The sequence below is a fragment of the Erythrolamprus reginae genome, chromosome 1 (genome assembly GCF_031021105.1).
Source record: "Erythrolamprus reginae isolate rEryReg1 chromosome 1, rEryReg1.hap1, whole genome shotgun sequence".
Lineage (NCBI taxonomy): Eukaryota > Metazoa > Chordata > Lepidosauria > Squamata > Dipsadidae > Erythrolamprus > Erythrolamprus reginae.
Window position 1 is genome coordinate 59,538,811 of NC_091950.1, and position 19,827 is coordinate 59,558,637.

Sequence of the window (19,827 nt, forward strand, 5' to 3'; positions counted from 1 at the left end):
CAGCACAAAGCGATACCATTCAATGTAGAAGGAAAAGAAGCCAATGTTCTTGTCAAAAAAGGAGCTGTCCAGCTTTGCTTTTAGATATTGGGTGGAGAGGTACCGGTATGTGAAAAGAATTACAATGTTAGCATATTGCTGGATTCAGAGAGTTCCACGGCTAAGATTTGTTTGAGCAGCAGAACACTTATAGTTATCCAAAACACTTAAATATGTAGAGAAATTTAAAGAAGGCAGGTTATATTCAGTGAAAAATGATGTTTAGAATACAAATCTAAGACATATCTTATTTCAATAATATATAAATATTATACTGGAAAAATTCTAAACACAGGAAGCAGTAGGACACTAGATTATTTTGTATTATTATACTATCAGCGTACCTCCACATTACCCTAATATTACTATATTACATTGTTGCATATAATTTTTCTATACTTACAAAACATAACCTCTCAGATACTAGATTTGAAAAAAAAATCAAAGATTAATATCTTTAGCTACTATATTTGGACATAATAAGAGTAATGATGTATGGATTCATAGTCATTTAAATCTGGAATGAAAGATGATAGTCTCTAGTAAAAACATGTCCTATAATATCTAGCTCCCTGGAAATCTTTGTTAATAGCATGTGAAAATGAATTAAAGAATACATAAACTTTTGAGATAACTAGTTTAAGATATTATTATGTAGCATCTGTTTTTGTCTGTATATGTTTTTCTAAATTTTTTTGGTGTAAATTTTTCTCATTTGATTTGCTCAACTGTAGAAAAGGATATAGGTATAGCTACTTCTCTGTTTGCATGAGATAGTAGGAAGCTGCCTTATTGTCAGGCACAGTAATTGAAGATTGAGTTGTAGCTGAGATTTATTGCTCATAAGTATATCCAGGAATATGGTTGACTAATGGTCAGCATTAAATTGGCACTAGATAAAGCTCAACATAATTCAATGGGGGTTGGACTTGCATCTCTTGTGGCAATGCAAAGACTAAATTGATGATGTGTTTAACTCCACCCTTCAGCTTTGCCTGCTCATCTTCTACACATATACAAAATAAGGCCACTGATTTATTAGGTCACCATAGTCAGTGCTGTCTGGCATTAGCTGTTAAAGATTTCACTCTAACTCCCCTCCCAGTCCTATTTGGAGATTGAACCAGATTTCTTTGTATCCACTCTATTGTGAAATTGTGGCAAAAAAAGAGGCATCCTATTTCCCTTTGAAAATTATATGGTTTTTATTCTACATCAAATTTTTATTTTAAAATATTTACAATAAATTAAAATGAAAAAAAAACATTAAAATGTGTAGTATGTTTAGAATTATTATGTCAAATCAGCAGGCTGAGAAGTTTGTTTGTTTGTTTATTTATTTATTTGTTTATTTATTTATTTATTCGATTTTTATGCCGCCCTTCTCCTTAGACTCAGGGCGGCTTACAACATGTTAGCAATAGCACTTTTTAACAGAGCCAGCATATTGCCCCCACAATCCCGGTCCTCATTTTACCCACCTCAGAAGGATGGAAGACTGAGTCAACCTTGAAAGCATAAGTTGAAAGCATAAAAGATAATAATTTTTAATTTATTCTTTAGACGTAGGTAAATTAATGGAATAATTAAGCTACAACAAATATTGCAGCTTATTTTGAAAATCAACCATATTTTTGCTGCTAAACAATTAATGGGTTGTAGACACAGTGATATTTAGAATAAACACACTGAGGTCGATACAGTGTACAGTATTGATATTTGTTAAATGACTGCAAGATGACTTACTGCATCTTCCTAAATTATCAGCAATAGCACAGTTTTCAAGATGGGAAAATAACAAAAGAAAAAAGAAAGCTGATTTCATCTGATTTGACCATTGGTTTCCAAAGCTGATTTCACCAGGGGTTCTCTGCCTTTTTGTTCTGGAACACATTTCCAAATATGAGAAACTATTATGCATCTCACCAATATATTTGGTCGTGAAGCCCTCCCTAGTCACATGAACAAATCCCTTGCTCAAGAAACTGAGGTTAGTCAGAGCTTTCAAAGAGCTTTCAAACCACCTTCAATGCTTTTATAAAGCATTGAAAAATAATTTCCCTAAAATATTCCAAAAACCCAGTGGTTTTTAGAGAAACATTCATATCAAACAGTAACATAAAATAAAATCACAGCAGTTTGGGGATATGGAGCCAGGGGGAGAAGAGGGAGAAAGCAGAAGAACAAAAGCTTGTATGATTTCTCTGTTTCTATGGGGCTTCTTCCAAGAGAGCAAGTTATGGCTTACCTGTTTTGGCTATAATGGAAAAGCTTTTGAGAATTTAAGAACTCTAAAGAAAAGTTGAATAATTTTTAAAAAGAAGACTGTTCCTCTCTGTATTAGGAAAGTGGACTGTTTCCAGCTTTCTTCAAGATGGTCTTCAAGGCATATGGGCAGTCTTCAAGGGCAGTCTCATGTTGTGATGGAATGGGAACCTTGACTTGAAAGACCATGCCACATTTTCAGTATATCTTTCATTATTTGATCAGTTGCATTGAACTATATAGTCCATTCTAGGACATAGAAAGTTCTTGAGAACATTCTTCTTTTGCCAGGAGTCAGAAGTGACATGTCAGGCTTTTAAAATTTGTTTTGATAATTTGGATAGGACTTTCAGATATCTGGCAGATTTGTAACCATATTGTTATGGTTGTTAGGTTATTATGAGCTGAACATATATAATTGATTTTCATACACAAATGGTATATAGTACTTTAGAGGGAAAAAATTCATACACCAGCAATCAAATGTGCTTAGTCCCATGGTGAATGGGTGAAACTTTTAGCTCTGAAAGTAAATAATAAAGTTGTAAATCCACATTTGTTTCTATATGCTGTGTCTCCAGATGATGAATAATAATAAGTGGTAGCACCTCAAGGGACATATCCAGTAACTCAAGTGTGAATAAAATCCCTGCATTCTTAAATGAATTATCTATTATCCTTGGAATATATATATTATGAAAGATATTGGCAGGATGTAGTTTACAAGTAATGGGTTTCTTTCTTCCATTTTTTCCTCTTTGCCAATTTACCAAAAGTTATTAACTTTTGTTTATGCTTCTTTTTTGCCAAGCCTTGCTTTGCATCCTGATCGAGTATTGGTAGCAACAGGTCAAGTTGGGAAAGAACCATATATCTGTGTTTGGGACACCTACACTGTACAGACTGTGTCAGTAATGAAAGATGTTCATACACATGGTGTAGCTTGCTTGGCATTTGATGTAGATGGTCAGGTATGTATATTTATTCATTATTCCATTTAATGTCTGCATAATTTGCTGCAAATTCTACGGTATAGACTAACTTTGGATGATAGACTGAGATATTTAATTTTTAAAATAAATATATAGAAGCATTCATAAATATGATGAGAACATTATGGCTTATTTACATAGTTAAAATGCTCTATTATTGTAATAACTAAATTGCATTGTATAGCACATTACTGTGTACATTCAGCTTTTCTAAAGCTAAAAGGAGTGCCTGCAGATTTTGCTCCACTAATTGTTGCCAATGATAAGGGGTGGTGTTCATCTCCATTTCAAGGCCATTGAGCCAACCCTGTCCAAAATACTTTTCTATGCTTATGTGGCCAGCATCATATCACAAAACACTAATTATCTTCCCTCCGTAGTGGTACCTATTTATCTATTTGCATTTGCATACTTTCCAACTGATAGGCTGGCAGGACCTGGGTTGAGGATGGGTGCTCATGCTGTCATGTAGTGCTCAGGTCTTGAACTTTGGATGCTGATTTTCCAACTGACAAGCCCAGTGTCTTAATTGCTGAGCCACTGTGCCACCCAGCTCAGTTTTTGTATAAGAGTGAAATTCTGAATTTCACAATCTACTTCTTAATTCTATAGAAAAACTAAGCTCCTAAAGTTGTCCTGACGCATCGGAAGAAAGACAGATGACAGTTAAAGGTAGTCTTCAGCTTATGATCAGTTGCTTAATGATGATTTGAAATTTTAACAGCGCCACCCCCTAAGATGCTTACAACCCACTTTCAAAGTTCCAATGGCCTCTCTCTTGTAGTCATATGACTACATTTTGGGCACTCAGCAACTGATCCACATTTACAGCTGTTTGCAGTGTTCTGTGATAACATAACAGTGATTTATAATGTTTTTGCTGAAAACCTTTGGCAAAAATGCTCCAAAATGAACAATTGGTTCATTTAAAACTGTGATGTTTACTTAATTACTTTGAATTCATTTAATGACTATGGTGATTTACTTAATAATCAATACAAAAAAAGTTGTAAATCAAGGGCTACCTATAGTCTCTTATCAATGCTCTCTAAACTTAATGGAAATAATAAACAAACACAAACACACACACACACATATATATGAGACTGCAAAATCTGCACACATTAATATGTATGTAGTACCTTATTTCACCGAAATCAAACTCTCATTTCCCTCTTCAAAAAGACAAATATTTTTATTTGTTTGTATACCGCACATGGTTTTTTATGGTCCATAACAGATTTAAGAACATAACATTTGATTTTAGATACATTTTCCGGTTTGGCCATCTGGATTTAATTTAGAAAAGCATTATGATTCTCCATTGATATAATTTATACTGTAGTTTCAAAGCGTTACTTTTGAAAGGCAATGTTTATTGAAAATAAATTGCTGAAATGCATAGTGTTATCCATATGGAAACACTCATCTACCATTTCTGTTACTCCCATACGGCACTAGATATGAAGACAAATACCAGTTACTGGTTAATATTAGTTTAGTTTAATCAGATTTGTATGCCGCCCCTCTCCGCAGACTCGGGGCGGCTCACAGCAACAGCAATACAAGACAAATCCAATATTAAATTAATTTTAAGAACACCACAAGTTAAAAACCAATTATACACACTAGCATACCATACACAAATTTTATAAGCCTAGGGGGAAGGAACATGTCAATTCCCCCATGCCTGACGACAGAGGTGGGTTTTAAGGAGCTTACAAAAGGCTAGGAGGGTGGGGGCAACTCTGATATCTGGGGGGAGTTGATTCCAAAGGGTCGGGGCCGCCACAGAGAAGGCTCTTTCCCTGGGTCCCGCCAAACGACATTGTTTAGTTGACGGGACCCGGAGAAGGCCAACTCTGTGGGACCTAACTGGTCGCTGGGATTCGTGCGGCAGAAGTCGGTCCCGGAGATATTCTGGTCCGGTGCCATGAAGGGCTTTATAGGTCATAACCAACACTTTGAATTGTGACCGGAAACTGATCGGCAACCAATGCAGACTGCGGAGTGTTGGTGTGACATGGGCAAATTTAGGAAAGCCCATGATAGCTCTCGCAGCTGCATTCTGCACGATCTGAAGTTTCCGAACACTTTTCAAAGGTAGCCCCATGTAGAGAGCGTTACAGTAGTCGAGCCTCGAGGTGATGAGGGCATGAGTGACTGTGAGCAGTGACTCCCGGTCCAAATAGGGCCGCAACTGGTGCACCAGACGAACCTGGGCAAACGCCCCCCTCGCCACAGCTGAAAGATGTTTCTCTAATGTGAGCTGTGGATCGAGGAGGACGCCCAAGTTGCGGACCCTCTCTGAGGGGGTTAGTGACTCCCCCCCCAGGGTGATGGATGGACAGATGGAATTGTCCTTGGGAGGCAAAACCCACAGCCACTCCGTCTTATCCGGGTTGAGTTTGAGTCTGTTGACACCCATCCAGACCCCAACAGCCTCCAAGCACCGGCACATCACTTCCACTGCTTCGCCGACTGGACATAGATATATTTAATATTAGAAAATATTCAGAAAACATGTCTATTGATTTTATTTTGAAATTCTATGAATTTAATCTAATTTCCCTAAATGAAAAATTGAAGAACAAAGTTATGACACTTAAAATTATAAATCCAAAATCTACAACTCAGTTACTTCTGTCTTTAGTCTGAATGATACTGTTTAAATGTAAGATTTAGACATACTGAAAAGCATAGAAACTCACTCCAAACTTTTCCACTGTGCTTAAATTCTGAATTTATTTATTTATCTATTTTTATCTGTGTCCAGACTGATTACCCACTTATAATTTTCTCTTTCACGCTTTCTACTTTCTTTAGATTTCCCAATAGAGTGTATTTTTATAATGCATTTTGCCTTTATTGTCCTTTTTCTCTTGTCTGTGTAAACTTGTTTCATCGCCTTTTAACCAGGGTCAGTAATGTCATAATGGCGTGCGCTGTTTTAAGAGACATCATATGGTGGCCTAGAAATATTCTTAAGAATTAAAAAGAGACGAGGCTTTGAATACCCAACTACACCCACCATTTTGTTGATCGCTCCAGTTTACTTTGAACTGTATTTAAAATAAATATTTTAAATTGAATCATGCATTAGTGATTGATTCGAATACACCCTAACTTGTTTTCGACTGAGTCAGAGCTCCTCTGATATGATTGCGAACCCACAGGAGAAGCTGATTTTGAAAGTATATCTCTAATAGCAATCATTCAAGGTCTTCCACCTTTTTTCAGTCCTACACAAATTGAATGATAAGCAATATGTATAAAATTGGAGAAGGAAGTCTGACAAATTTTAAACCCGTAGAAGCAGTGGCTTATGTTCTATCTTTACATTTTGCTACTTAAACCAGTATAAAAAGTGTTCTGTCGAGCTCTCTGGTAGAATCCTCCCAAAAATACACAGATACAATTTCAGACACACACACGTTTGAAAATTCAAAACAATGTTCTTTATACTGAAAATGCAAATAAACAGAGCACTCTTTTTGTATAGCAAAGAGCACTTGTCTCCAAACAAATGGGTAATTTGTACAAGTCCCTTATCAGTTCTGTGATACTTAGCTTGCAGCTGTGAGGCAATTCACAGTCCTTCTTCTTTCACAAAGTGAAACACACTTTGCTCTGGGTTAGTTTCAAAGCGGGGGGAAATCAGCACACAAAGATCAAAGTCAGCAAAGCAGTCATGAAACACAAGGATCAGATAATCCTCCACAATGGCCAAACCCACAGGCTGCTATTTATAGCAGCCTCACTAATTACCACAGCCCCATCCAACCACAGGTGGCCTCATTTTCTTTGATAATAATCTCTCAGTTGTTGTTGCCTATGCATCGCTCTCCGCATGCATGGCTGTATCATTAACTCTTGTTCTGAATCCAAGGAGGAGCTAGATAATTGATCTCCTTCTGAGCTGTCTGCCACACTTTCCTCCTCCCTGTCACTCATGTTTTCTTGGTCAGAGGAGCCTTCATCAGCAGATTCCACCGAGGAGGGGGGGCAAAACAGGCCTGCAGCATGTGGATGTCTCCCCCACATCCACAGTCCTTGGGGCAGGAGCTGGGCCAGAGCTAACCACAACAAAAAGTGAACATTTTTATTTCTTGGTGAAATTAAACAAATGTTTATAAAGATTACCGTTGCTTGTAGGATCCAGTCTGGCAAAGTTAATTATTAATAGGCTGAGAGGAGAAATGTGCAAGAATCTAAAGCTTACTTAACTTCTGTGGGTTGATTACAAATTGGGAGTCCAAAAAGCAAGGTGGTGGCTGTGTCCACATTATCAAATTCCCTTTGATAATGTAGGAATTCTCATGACATAAATTTATTTTTAAAATTTATGTCATGACTTTGTTTCTAGTAAAGGGCATTTGTTTCTGATATGCTTATTTTTGTTAGCAGCATTTATGACAATGACATATAAAAACGTCCTTTCTGAATGCATATCTAAAAGTTCAGAAAGATAGTAACAGTGTTATTCCAGTAGAAATATAAAGTCTTCAACTTCGTGAGTAGAATGTAAATGATTCCCTTTTTCCTCCTCTCATAGTTGTTTGTTTAATTTGCATCAGTGGCATACATTATAGTCATGTAATTATGGTTCATTACATATCCAAATAATTTCATTTTGTAATTAAATTTATTGGGATGTATAATTAATAAAAATATGTAAGTGTCTCCCAGGACATGCTAAATTGATAGCAAACTCATAGAATATTTAATAGGATATTTAGTGAAGATGAATATGTAGCAGAGAAGCAAAAGTTGAAGATTCAGCATTTTCCAAGTTGGCATACTATATTGCAACCCTTTATTCCCCCAAAAGAATCTAACAAAACTCTTTTAATATTTTTATTTGTAAAGAAGAAATAAAGGCCACTAAATTCTAGAAAAATCCTACATCAGTATTCCTCTCCTTGAATTTTGCAGTAGCAAATTTGGGGTTTATATCATTCAAACTGGAAGGCTCAATTACAAAACTATATCTTTCTCAACCTGGAGTATTCCTTATATGTGATAAGAGTTTGAAGGAAAAATATGTAAATTTTGCAGACTAATTTTCTTCCTAACCCCCCACTCTCTCTGACAATTTTATAAGGTTCAAATTGGATTTCACAAGAATGATTTGGGTACCTGCTGAATCTTCTGGTTTGGGTACCTTCTAAATTTGATTCAGTATTTAGTGAAATCCTAAGCTTGCCTTTAGTTGAAAAATTTGTAAAACAATGTTTTCAAAAGCTGCAGAAGAGGGAATCTGATTTATCACTAACGGGTTATTAGTAGATTTGCCTTATAACTGCATTGAAACTTATAATACAACTTCCTTTCCCCCCTTTGTAAGGTGCTGAAGGTTATTCATCAATCTCCCCATTAGAAAACATGGTAAATGATTCTAATAGGAGCAGGAGCAATATAACTTTACTGAAGCTTCTCCATGTAGTTCTTTGGATTTTACCCTATCTCTTCAGAACTCTGTAATACATTATTTACTTTTTAAAATGCTGTATTCTTGATATTCTCCCCCCCCCCCCCAACAACTGAACCATTCAGAATGTATTATCATTTGAATATTAATGTTTTCTTTTATTCTCCTTCAATATTTTGGGAATTGTTAGCGTTTGCTTTCAGTTGGTTTGGATTCAAAAAATACAATCTGTGTCTGGGATTGGAGAAAGGGGAAAATGTTGTCCATGGCTCCTGGTCACACTGACAGGGTAGGTATAATTTTATTTATTCTCTCTGTATACTTTAAGAACCTTTTTCTGTGTCTACAAGTTTGATACAACCATTTCTAGTGGCATCACAAATAAGTGACATTGCATAGTATATACTTCTGAGTCTATATAAGGCCTTTTACACATATTTGCTTAGAAGGAAATTATAGAGAATTAAATATGGTTAGTATTATATTTATATATAATATTTCTTGCAAAAAATTAATTGGCTTCCATGATCGTTTAAATTAAGCTTATCTGTTTGTATTATAAATCTACAAATATTTAAGAAGTTTAAGAAGAGCTATTGGACAAAATAATTCCAGCAAAACTTTATCTAATTTTTTAGATAAGGAGATGTGGATATATTTCTGTAAATATGTTTGCTTTCCCTATAATTAATGTTATTTTCACAAACATTTTTTTCATCTGTCCCCTGTTCAGATATTTGACATTTCTTGGGATTTGTATCAACCAAACAAACTTGTTAGCTGTGGTGTAAAACATATTAAGGTAAGAAAACATATATTTCAGTTCTGCTTCCATTTCATCACAACAGATCTTTTCTACCCTTGTGGATACTTTACTTTAAATTGTTTGGTCTTTTGAGGTGTTCTGGAAGCCCTTAGTTTTCTAGGAGTTGAGTGGTCCTCAAGTGTAATGCTAAAAATAAATAAAATAAACCTTTCTTGTTTAGATAAGATACCTCAGGGACGGACCGAAGATAGCTTTATTTAGAGCCATAGTGGCCCAGTGGTTAGAATATTCTCTAGTATTTCATGGTAATTCTGTCAAGTGCCAGCAGTTTTATTTTCACTGACTCAAGGTTGATACAGCCTTCCATCCTTCCTACATTGGTAAAATGAAGACCCAGATTGTTCAGGACAATCGGCTGACTCTGTAAACTGTTTACTGAGGGTTTTAAAGCACTTTGAAGCAGTATACAGTGGGGGAAAAGTATTTAGTCAGCCACCAATTGTGTTATGCTGACTAATAAGATTTCAATTTAAATAATTTTGTGCCAAATACTGTAGCCAAGGGAGATGGAGAGTCCAGGAAGGACCTTTCCATAACTGGGCCAATTGGAGTTAAACTTATTACTGCATCCCTGCATGATTTTAAACCGTGTATCATCTATAAATGAATGAATATAAATAAATATAAAATAAATGGTGGTCTACAAATTGTATAAAGAAAAAAATAGCAATAGCACTTATAAAGTGTGTGTGTGGGGGGAGTATTTAGTCAGACACCAATTGTGCAAGTTGTCCCATTTAAAAAGATGAGAGAGGCCTGTAATTAACATCATAGGTAGACCTCAACTATGAGAGACAACATGAGAAAACATATCCAGAAAATAACATTATCTGATTTTTAATAAATTTATTTGCAAATTATGGTGGAAAATAGGTATTTGGTCAATAGCAAAAGTTCATCTCAATACTTTTGGCAATGACAGAGGTCAAACGTTTTATGTAAGTCCTCACAAGATTGGCACACACTGTTGCTGGTATGGTGGCCCATTCCTCCATGCAGATCTCCTCAAGAGCACTGATGTTTTGGGGCTGTCGCTGGGCAACACGGACTTTCCACTCCCTCCAAAGGTTTTCTATAGGGTTGAGATCTGGAGACTAGCTAGGCCACTCCAGGACCTTGAAATTCTTCTTACGAAGCCACTCCTTCATTGCCCTGGTGTAATGCTTGGGATTATTGTCATGCTGAAAGACCCAGCCACATTTCATCTTCATTGCCCATACTGATGGAAGGAGGTTTGCACTCAAAATCTCACAATACATGGCCCCATTTATTCTTTCATGTACATGGATTAGTCACCCTGGTCCCTTTGCAGAGCCCCAAAGCATGATGTTGCCACCCCCATGCTTCACCTGTAGGTATGGTGTTCTTTGGATGCAACTCAGCATTCTTTCTCCTTCAAACACGACGAGTTGCGTTTCTACCAAACAGTTCTACTTTGGTTTCATCTGACCATATGACATACTTCCAATACTCTTCTGGATAATCCAAATGCTCTCTAGCAAACTTCAGCAGGCCCAGACATGCACTGGCTTAAGCAGGGGGACACGTCTGGCACTGCAGGGTCTGAGTCCCTGGTGGCGTAGTGTGTTACTAATGGTAGTCTTTGTTACGTTGGTCCCAGCTCTCTGCGGGTCATTCTATAGGTTCCCCCATGTGGTTCTGGAATTTTTGTTCACCGTTCTTGTGATCATTTTGACCCCATGGGGTGTGATCTTGCGTGAAACCCCAGATCGAGGGAGATTATGAGTGGTCTTGTATATGGTCGAAGAACACCAGAAACAAAAGTTTTCGGAGAGGGGCGGCATATAAATCCAATAAAACTTGAAACTTGAAAAGTGTAGCCCTGCACCAGACTGGGAAGACTGAATCTGCAATAGGCAAACAGTTTGGTGTGAAGAAATCAACTGTGGGAGCAATAATTAGAAAATAGAGGTATTTTCTAATTATTGCTCCCACAGTTGATTTCTTCACACCAAACTGTTTGCCTATTGCAGATTCAGTTTTCCCAGTCTGGTGCAGGGCTACACTTTTGTTTCTGGTGTTCTTTGACAGCTCTTTGATCTTCACCATAGTGGAGTTTGGAGTGTGACTGTTTGAGGTTCTGGACAAATGTCTTTTATATTGATAACAAGTTCAAACAGGTGCCATTACTACAGGTAATGAGTGGAGGACAGAAGGGCCTCTTAAAGAAGAAGTTATAGTTCTGTGTGACCCAGAAATCTTGCTTATTTGTAGGTGACCAAATACTTATTTTCCACCATAATTTGAAAATAAGTTTGTTAAAAATCAGACAATGTGATTTTCTGGATGTGTTTTCTCATGTTGTCTCTCATAGTTGAGGTCTACCTATGATATCAATTCTCATCTTTTAAAGTGAGAGAACTTGCACAATTGGTGTCTGACTAAATACTCCCCCCCACTTTATAAGTGCTATTGCTATTTTTTTCTTTATACAATTTGTAGACCACCATTTATTTATATTCATTCATTTATAAAATTTATACACACTTTAAAATCATGCAGGGATGCAGTAATAAGTTTAACTCCAATTGGCCCAGTTATGGAAATGTCCTTCCTGGTCTCTCCATCTCCTTGGCTACAGTATTTGGCACAAAATTATTTAAGTTGAAATCTTATTAGTCAGCATAAGCAATTCCACGCTTGTCAAAACAAAATAAAATTAATTGATGAAAGCTTAATTATTTCCAACTGTTCTTTAACTGAGTTACACAACTGCCCCAATCTGGAATCAATCCAACTAACCTGATTGTCCTAAAAGAAGCTGTTGGTAGTTTCTCATTTCTAGAAGTGAGAGGGGCTGAAACACAGAGATAATGCTTTTATCTGGCGATTCCTGCTGTTTGGAACAGCCTTCCAGCCTTGATCAGAAGGGTTCTCTCTGCCTATTCATTTCAGGAAATGCTGAAGATGGAGCTGTTCCAAAGAGCTTTGGTGAACTGAGCAGCTGTCATCAGCAATTTTTTATATTGTTGTTGGTCTTTGGTTTTCATTGAGTGATCATTATTAATTTATTGATACTATTAATATTTATTCTGGATGTTTTTGTTATGAACATTTTTGGTTAACAAGCTGGAGTGCTACCAGATTACAGTGATTACTGGTTGAATGAATAAATACATAACTAGTTATAAGATTATATTAAAAAATGCTATCCAATATTCTTCAATACAATAATTAATAGAACAAAGATCATAACAGAATCAAAGCTTTCCTGTCCCAAAGTCACGTTGGCTATCCATTCAAAATCAGGCAATTATTGTTTCTAAGGAGCCCTGGTGGCACAGTACTGAAAGCAAATTCTGCCCACAGCCTGGAGTTTGATCCTAACAGGGCTCAATTCAGTCTTCTATCCTTTCAGGGTTGGTAAAAGGAAGACTCATATTATTGAGCATACTATGACAACTCTGTAAACTTCCCAGAGTGCGCTATAAAGCTTTAGGGTGCAGTATATTAATCTATGTGCTATTGCTATGGCTAATATTAGTACTCCAGGAAGCCATTTAAAATTTTGGATACCATGACTGGAACAAAAAATAGAATTATCCTGCATAATCAACTGTATGAGAAGAGAAAAGGGATCATCCACCAACCAGCATGCCTTCCGGGGATGGGGTGGGGGTATGATGACACACCAAGGAATAGGTCTTGTAAGAAAAATACAGTGGTACCTCTACTTAAGAACTTAATTTGTTCCGTGATCAGGTTCTTAAGTAGAAAAGTTTGTAAGTAGAAGCAATTTTTCCCATAAGAATCAATGTAAAAGCAAATAATGCGTGCAAACCCATTAGGAAAGAAATAAAAGCTCGGAATTTGGGGGGGGGGAGGAGGAGGAAGAAGAGGAGGAGGAGGACAGAGCGAAGGAAGCATTTCTTTTTGGGGGGCGCTGGCAGAGGTTTATTGTCTCTCCAAGCGCCCAGAGAAAGGAAGTCCGGAGGTGGGGTTTTCCAGCGAGAGAAGCTCAGCGAAATCGCAAATACTGCTATTTCACTGAGGTTTCCCTCACTGGGAAACCCCACCTCTGGACTTCCGTTGCCAGCGAAGCACCCGTTTTTGTGATGCTGGGATTCCCCTTCAGCATCGCAAAAACGCGGAAGTCTGGAGGTGGGGTTTCCCATAGAGGGGAGCCTCAGGGGTATCCCAGCAGCACAAAAATGGGTGCTTCGGCTGGCAAAAGGGGTGAATTTTGGGCTTGCACGCATTAATCGCTTTTCCATTGATTCCTATAGGAAACATTGTTTCGTCTTATGAACTTTTCACCTTACGAACCTCATCCTGAAACCAATTAAGTTTGTAAGACAAGGTATCACTGTATACAGTGAACCCTCGAGTTTCGCGTCCTCAAGCATCGCGAAAGGGCTATTTCGCGAGTTTTCAACCCGGAAGTAAACTCTACCATCTGCGCATGTGTGCCTTTTTTTCTATGGCCACGCATGCGTAGATGGTGGAGTTCCCCAGCTGGGAAACTGGGCGGCTTCCCTGGGTCTTTCCCCTCTTGCCCCGTAAGACCCCAGCGGTGGCGCGAGCAACGGCGTGGGCGGGCGGGCGGCACGCGCGGGGACACCCCAGCTCCGCTGCCCAGCTGGGGAGTGGAGCTGGGGTTTCCCCAAGCGCGCACGCGTTGCTGGGGCCGCTTCCCAGCTGGGGAGCGGAGCCGGGTTTCTCCAAACGCGCGCGCGTTGCTGGGGCTGCTCCCCAGCTGGGGAGCGGATCTGGGGTTTCCCCAAGCGCGCGTGCGTTGCTGGGGCCGCTTCCCAGCTGGGGAGCGGAGCCGGGGTTTCTCCAAACGCGCGCGCGTTGCTGGGGCTGCTCCCCAGCTGGGGAGCGGATCTGGGGTTTCCCCAAGCGCGCGCGCGTTGCTGGGGCCGCTTCCCAGCTGGGGAGCGGAGCCGGGGTTTCTCCAAACGCGCGCGCGTTGCTGGGGCTGCTCCCCAGCTGGGGAGCGGATCTGGGGTTTCCCCAAGCGCGCGCGCGTTGCTGGGGCCGCTTCCCAGCTGGGGAGCGGATCTGGGGTTTCCCCAAGCGCGCGCGCGTTGCTGGGGCCGCTTCCCAGCTGGGGAGCGGATCTGGGGTTTCCCCAAGCGCGCGCGCGTTGCTGGGGCCGCTTCCCAGCTGGGGAGCGGATCTGGGGTTTCCCCAAGTGCGCGCACGTTGCTGGGGCCGCTTCCCAGCTGGGGGGCGGAGCCAGGGTTTCTCCAAACGCGCGCGCGTTGCTGGGGCAGCTCCCCAGCTGGGAAGCGGCCCCAGCAACGCGCGCGCGCTTGGGGAAACCCCAGATCCGCTCCCCAGCTGGGAAGCGGCCCCAGCAATGCGCGCGCACTTGGGGAAACCCCAGATCCGCTCCCCAGCTAGGAAGCGGCCCCAGCAACGCGCGCGCGCTTGGGGAAACCCCAGATCCGCTCCCCAGCTGGGAAGCGGCCCCAGCAACGCGCGCGCGCTTGGGGAAACCCCAGATCCGCTCCCCAGCTGGGAAGCGGCCCCAGCAACGCGCGCGCGCTTGGGGAAACCCCAGATCCGCTCCCCAGCTGGGGAGCGGCCCCAGCAACGCGCGCGCTTCCCAGGAAACCCCAGGCGTGAGCAACGGGGTGCGCGGGCGAAGGGCGGGCGGCGGTGGAAGTAAAAACACCATCTGCGCATGCGCAGATGGTGTTTTTACTTCCGCACCGCTACTTCGCGAAAAATCGATCATCGCTTGGGGTCCTGGAACGGAACCCTCGCGATGATCGAGGGTTCACTGTATATAAAACAAGAAAATTATTAGTGCTTGAACTTTCAGACGTTTGAATTCTTTAGGAAAGTATTCAGTTACCAGACAGAAAAAGTTAATAAAATATGTTGCTGTTGTCAAATCTGTGTCTAAAGCTATTTCCAAACTTTAAATATATTATAATCTATTCAAAGTAAGGTGAATGCTTGATTCAAAAATAACTCAACATATAATATGGAACCTCTGGAACCAGCTCCCCCATGGGATTAGAACTGCCCCCACCCTCCTTGCCTTTTGTAAACTCCTTAAAACCCACCTCTGCCATCAGGGATGGGGGAACTGAGATAACTTCCCCAGGTCTATATTGTTTATGTATGGTATGTTGTGTGCATGTTTTTTAAATTATGGGTTTTTAGTTTTAATTATTAGATTTGTATTGTATATTGTTTTTCTATTACTGTTGTGAGCCGCCCCGAGTCTACGGAGAGGGCTGGCATACAAATTTAATAAAATAAATTTATTTATTATTTATTTTTATTTATTATTTGGATTTGTATGCCGCCCCTCTCCGAAAAGCTTGAGCTTTTTAAAAAACTGGTGCTACGTATTTGTTTATAGTCTATTGGCTTAAAGAAATTGGGTCCAGTCATGTGGATGCCTCAACTTACAACCATCATGACCTAACAATGGCATTTCTGGGCTCCATTACAATTGTAAGTGGAGGACTACATGTATGGCATAAATATTTTCCAGGTTTCCTTTGTGAGTCATCTATCTTTGTACTATGAAAGCTAATAAAATGCTGCAAAGCCAGGAATTTTATCAAGAAAAGGAAGCAATGAAATTTATCTGGTGGCCTGAGAACTTTTTTCAAATGCTTTCCTTTCTAGAAATGTAACTGTTATATTTACAGATATTTAAATACAGTAATACCTCGTCTTACGAACCTAATTGGTTCCGGAAGGAGGTTCATAAGGCGAGAAGTTCGTAACACGAAACAATGTTTCCCATAGGAAACAATGTAAAAGCAATTAATGTGTGCAAGGGGAAAAAAAATCTCAAACTGGCACTCCGCTGGGCGCCGCCGCCCGGCTGTCACCTTTTAAAACAGCCGGGGGGCTTCTCGGCATTCTCCCAAACCCGAACCCAAACTTTTGCTGAACTTTTCGGGTTTGGGAGGCCGCCGAGAAGCGCTGCCGCCCACCTGTCACCTTCTGAAACAGCTGGGGGGCTTCTCGGTGTTCTCCCAAATGCCGAACCTGGAAGTTTGGCAAAATTTCGGGTTCAGGTTCGGGTTCGGGTTCTGGAGGCCGCCGAGAAGTGCCCAACTGTTTCAGAAGGTTACAGCCGGGTGGAGCTGCCCAGCAAAGCGCCGTTTTTGCGATCGACAGCGCTGTTTTCAGCCAATCTGGAGGCTGAAACAGAGGTGGGGAATCCCAATAGGGAATTCCATGGGCGGAGCTTTGACGTCACGAAGACGTCCTTCCTGGAGGCCACATTTCGGCCGACTGAAACAGCCGGGCGCTTCTCGGCGGCCTCCGGAACCCGAACCCGAACTTTTGCCGAACTTCCGGGTTTGGCATTCGGGAGAATGCCGAGAAACCCCCTGGCTATTTTAAAAGGTGACAGCTGGGCGGCAGTGCCCAGGGGAGCACCATTTTGCGATCTGCGGTGGGTTCATAAGTCGAAAAAAGTTGGTTTCTTGCAGGTGACTGGTGATATGAGAAAAGTGGGAGCATATAATTCAGGTGCATTGGCTGTTGAAATCTAAATGGAAGAAGGACATATAGAAATGCTAACAGAACTCTGAGGCAGGCAGGTTCCTCAAAGAATAGTTTTATTGAACATATCATATTGGCACAGACTGGTGAAAATCAACTCTGAATATTCCCACGGTTTTTATCTAATTAAAGTTAAAAAAAAATTATTTCCCAAAACAATCAGTCATATGGTCCAATCAAGATGTGTCTGGTTGCCTGGCAATTTCAGTCCGCTTTCCGGCTACATGTGGGAATGTCCTTGGTTCCCAGGAGAAAGCATTTTGTTTTGGCCACAAAACCCCAGCTATTCCCGCTTCCCTATCTCTCAGCTTCAGGTTGACAACACTGAAGCCTGAAAATGGCCTCGGTCAGGTCAGCTTCAGTTTTGACATCCACATTACCTTTGAATTATCAGTTTATTGGTTTTCACACAGCCTGTAGCTTATAATTGAATTTGGATGATAAGAAAAATTAGACAAGGATGCATATTGGCAGCCTCCAGTTTGAAATCCCCAGTGCTCTTATTTAGTACCTTTTTAAAAGTATCTGTACTCTCTTTGATATACAGAGCATCACTTTACCCTTCTCTGTCCTTCCTGGATAAAATGCATGTCTAGAAAGGACAAGATTTAATCTATTTTCTTCATTTCATCAAGTTTCCATTATAATGATTTTGTAAAAAAGTATTTCAGCCTTGCTTCTAATGTGGTTTGGAAATGCTTAACATTTCCGCTGGAAAACATTTTTTCAGGGTTTCTGTCCAATATGTATCTTTTTCTGTGATCCATTGGATTTTTTTATTAATTGTGTTTTTGTACATACCTATAATTATTTCTGTTCTATCCTTTGGCTATTTTTGTCTGAATCAGATACTTTCTAGCTGGCATCAACTTTTCACATATTGCATGGCAAGCTGTTGAGCAAACAAACTGTCAATCAAATCAGCAGCAGCATACAAATAATGTAAATAACTCAAAAAGTTTAAATGAAAAAGCTAGTAACTCACGTTAGAATAAAACATCAAGCCAATATTCATATATGTAGTTCAAGCAGATGAGACATCAAGCAGCTTCAGAGTTCAAAAGAGACCAAGGACTAGGATATTAGTAAACTAGGTTAAGTAAAAAAATATAGCCAAGTAGAAGTTCATGATACATTATTTTCTGTTTGGCCCACTTAGATTTGAGGATTTATTAATTCTTAGTGGCTTGGAGCTCACTTGTGATTCAGTTACTAGTTGTTAACACTTAAAAAAGAACCTTGCATGAAGAATATCAGACTTTTATTTGTCATAGTCTAGGATAGTGATTGCTAACATTTTTTTGTAATGTGCTGATAATAATGCATTGCCCATAATGCAAAATGCGTGTGACTCCCCTATGCCCTGCCCCCTGCACATGCATGTGCAACTCCTGTGCTACCCCTACCCTTTTTTGACCTAGTAGGCCTCCCTGCAGTTATAACCCATAATACAACCTGCATGCAACCCCCCAGGGCTCCTTGTCCATCCATGCATGCACACATGACCCCTGCACTCTCCTACTCTTGTGCATGTGCACACACCTCCTGCATGCCCCCTGCCCCCACACATCCGCACCAGACACTCAAAAACTAGCTGCCCAGCAGGAGGCGTGAGGACATGCGCGATGGAGCGGAGCTGGGGCGATGTCTCACATGCCTGCAGAGAGGGCTCTGTGTGCCATCTGTGCCACGTGTACCATAGGTTTGCCATCACGGGTCTAGGAAAACTCCTTCAAATCCCCAAATATGAACTGACCATAGGCTTATGTTTGTCAAGCCTCCTGTTTATTTCTGAGACAAGACATGCCTATAGTATGTAGAGTTATTCAATCTTGCCTCTTAAGGAACATAGTAGCTCTGCACTCAGAGAATATGTAATAGATCTACTAATGTTATTTATATTAATCTATTAATATATAAGGGGACATGGTGGACCAATGGTTAAAGCACTGGGCTTGTTAACCAGAAAGTTGACAGTTTGAGACCCAAGTACCATTTGATGGGATATGTTCCATTATTGACCCAACTCCTGCCAATCTTGCAATTTTAAAGCATGTAAATCCAAGTAGATAAATAGGTACACTTTGGTAGGAAGGTAACAGCATTCTGTATGCCTAGGTGTATAATCATGCTGGCCACATGACCACAGAAAGATCTTCACTTGACTCCATCAGCTAGGAAATGGAGATTGGTACCACCATTAGAGTCAGATGCCACTTTTTAATATTAATTTTGCATTGTTTGTTCCTAAAGCCTAAATATTTGTCTGCCAATAGGACTTGTTCTGTATTGTTCACAGATATAGATAGTATGTTTCTTGCAAGATCATTTTAGATTTCAGTAGATTCACTGATACCAGTGGAACTTCTAATCCCATTGTTTTAAGTGGCTCATCCTGCAGTATGTGTAAATCTGGATTTACTATATAGATTTAAGAATAAATAATAGTGAATTCAGCAGTATTATCTCTCAGAGAAAGAGATTTAATGTTAAGTTCTGCATATTCTTTTATGTGGCTTTAGGAAATGGAAAATAAAATGTGAATGCTGTTTTACTAGACATGTACAGTTATAATGATACAACTATGTTTCTTGATTTCATTTCTCTCCTGTAATATATGTGATTATATCAGCATACTTCCATATTTCCTGTCTCTATGTAGAACAAAAATGACATTGAAGTGCATTGGCATCATATTGTAAGCTAGTGGTTCTCAGCCTTTGGGAGTCAAACGATCGTTTCACAGGGGTTGCCTAAGACCACGGGGA

At 40.1% G+C, this 19,827-nt stretch overlaps 1 protein-coding gene across 4 annotated transcripts in view; it reads left to right on the forward strand.

The window, feature by feature from the left end:
* The window catches only part of EML5 (EMAP like 5), a 112,868-nt gene that overhangs the window by 3,045 nt on the left and 89,996 nt on the right, over window positions 1-19,827 (forward strand). For all 4 annotated transcript variants that reach the window (XM_070733650.1, XM_070733662.1, XM_070733655.1 and 1 more), the window contains exons 2-4: window positions 3,116-3,275; window positions 8,918-9,016; window positions 9,461-9,529. In XM_070733650.1, the coding sequence (XP_070589751.1) occupies window positions 3,116-3,275; window positions 8,918-9,016; window positions 9,461-9,529 (328 nt within the window). The remainder of the gene's footprint in view (window positions 1-3,115; window positions 3,276-8,917; window positions 9,017-9,460; window positions 9,530-19,827) is intronic.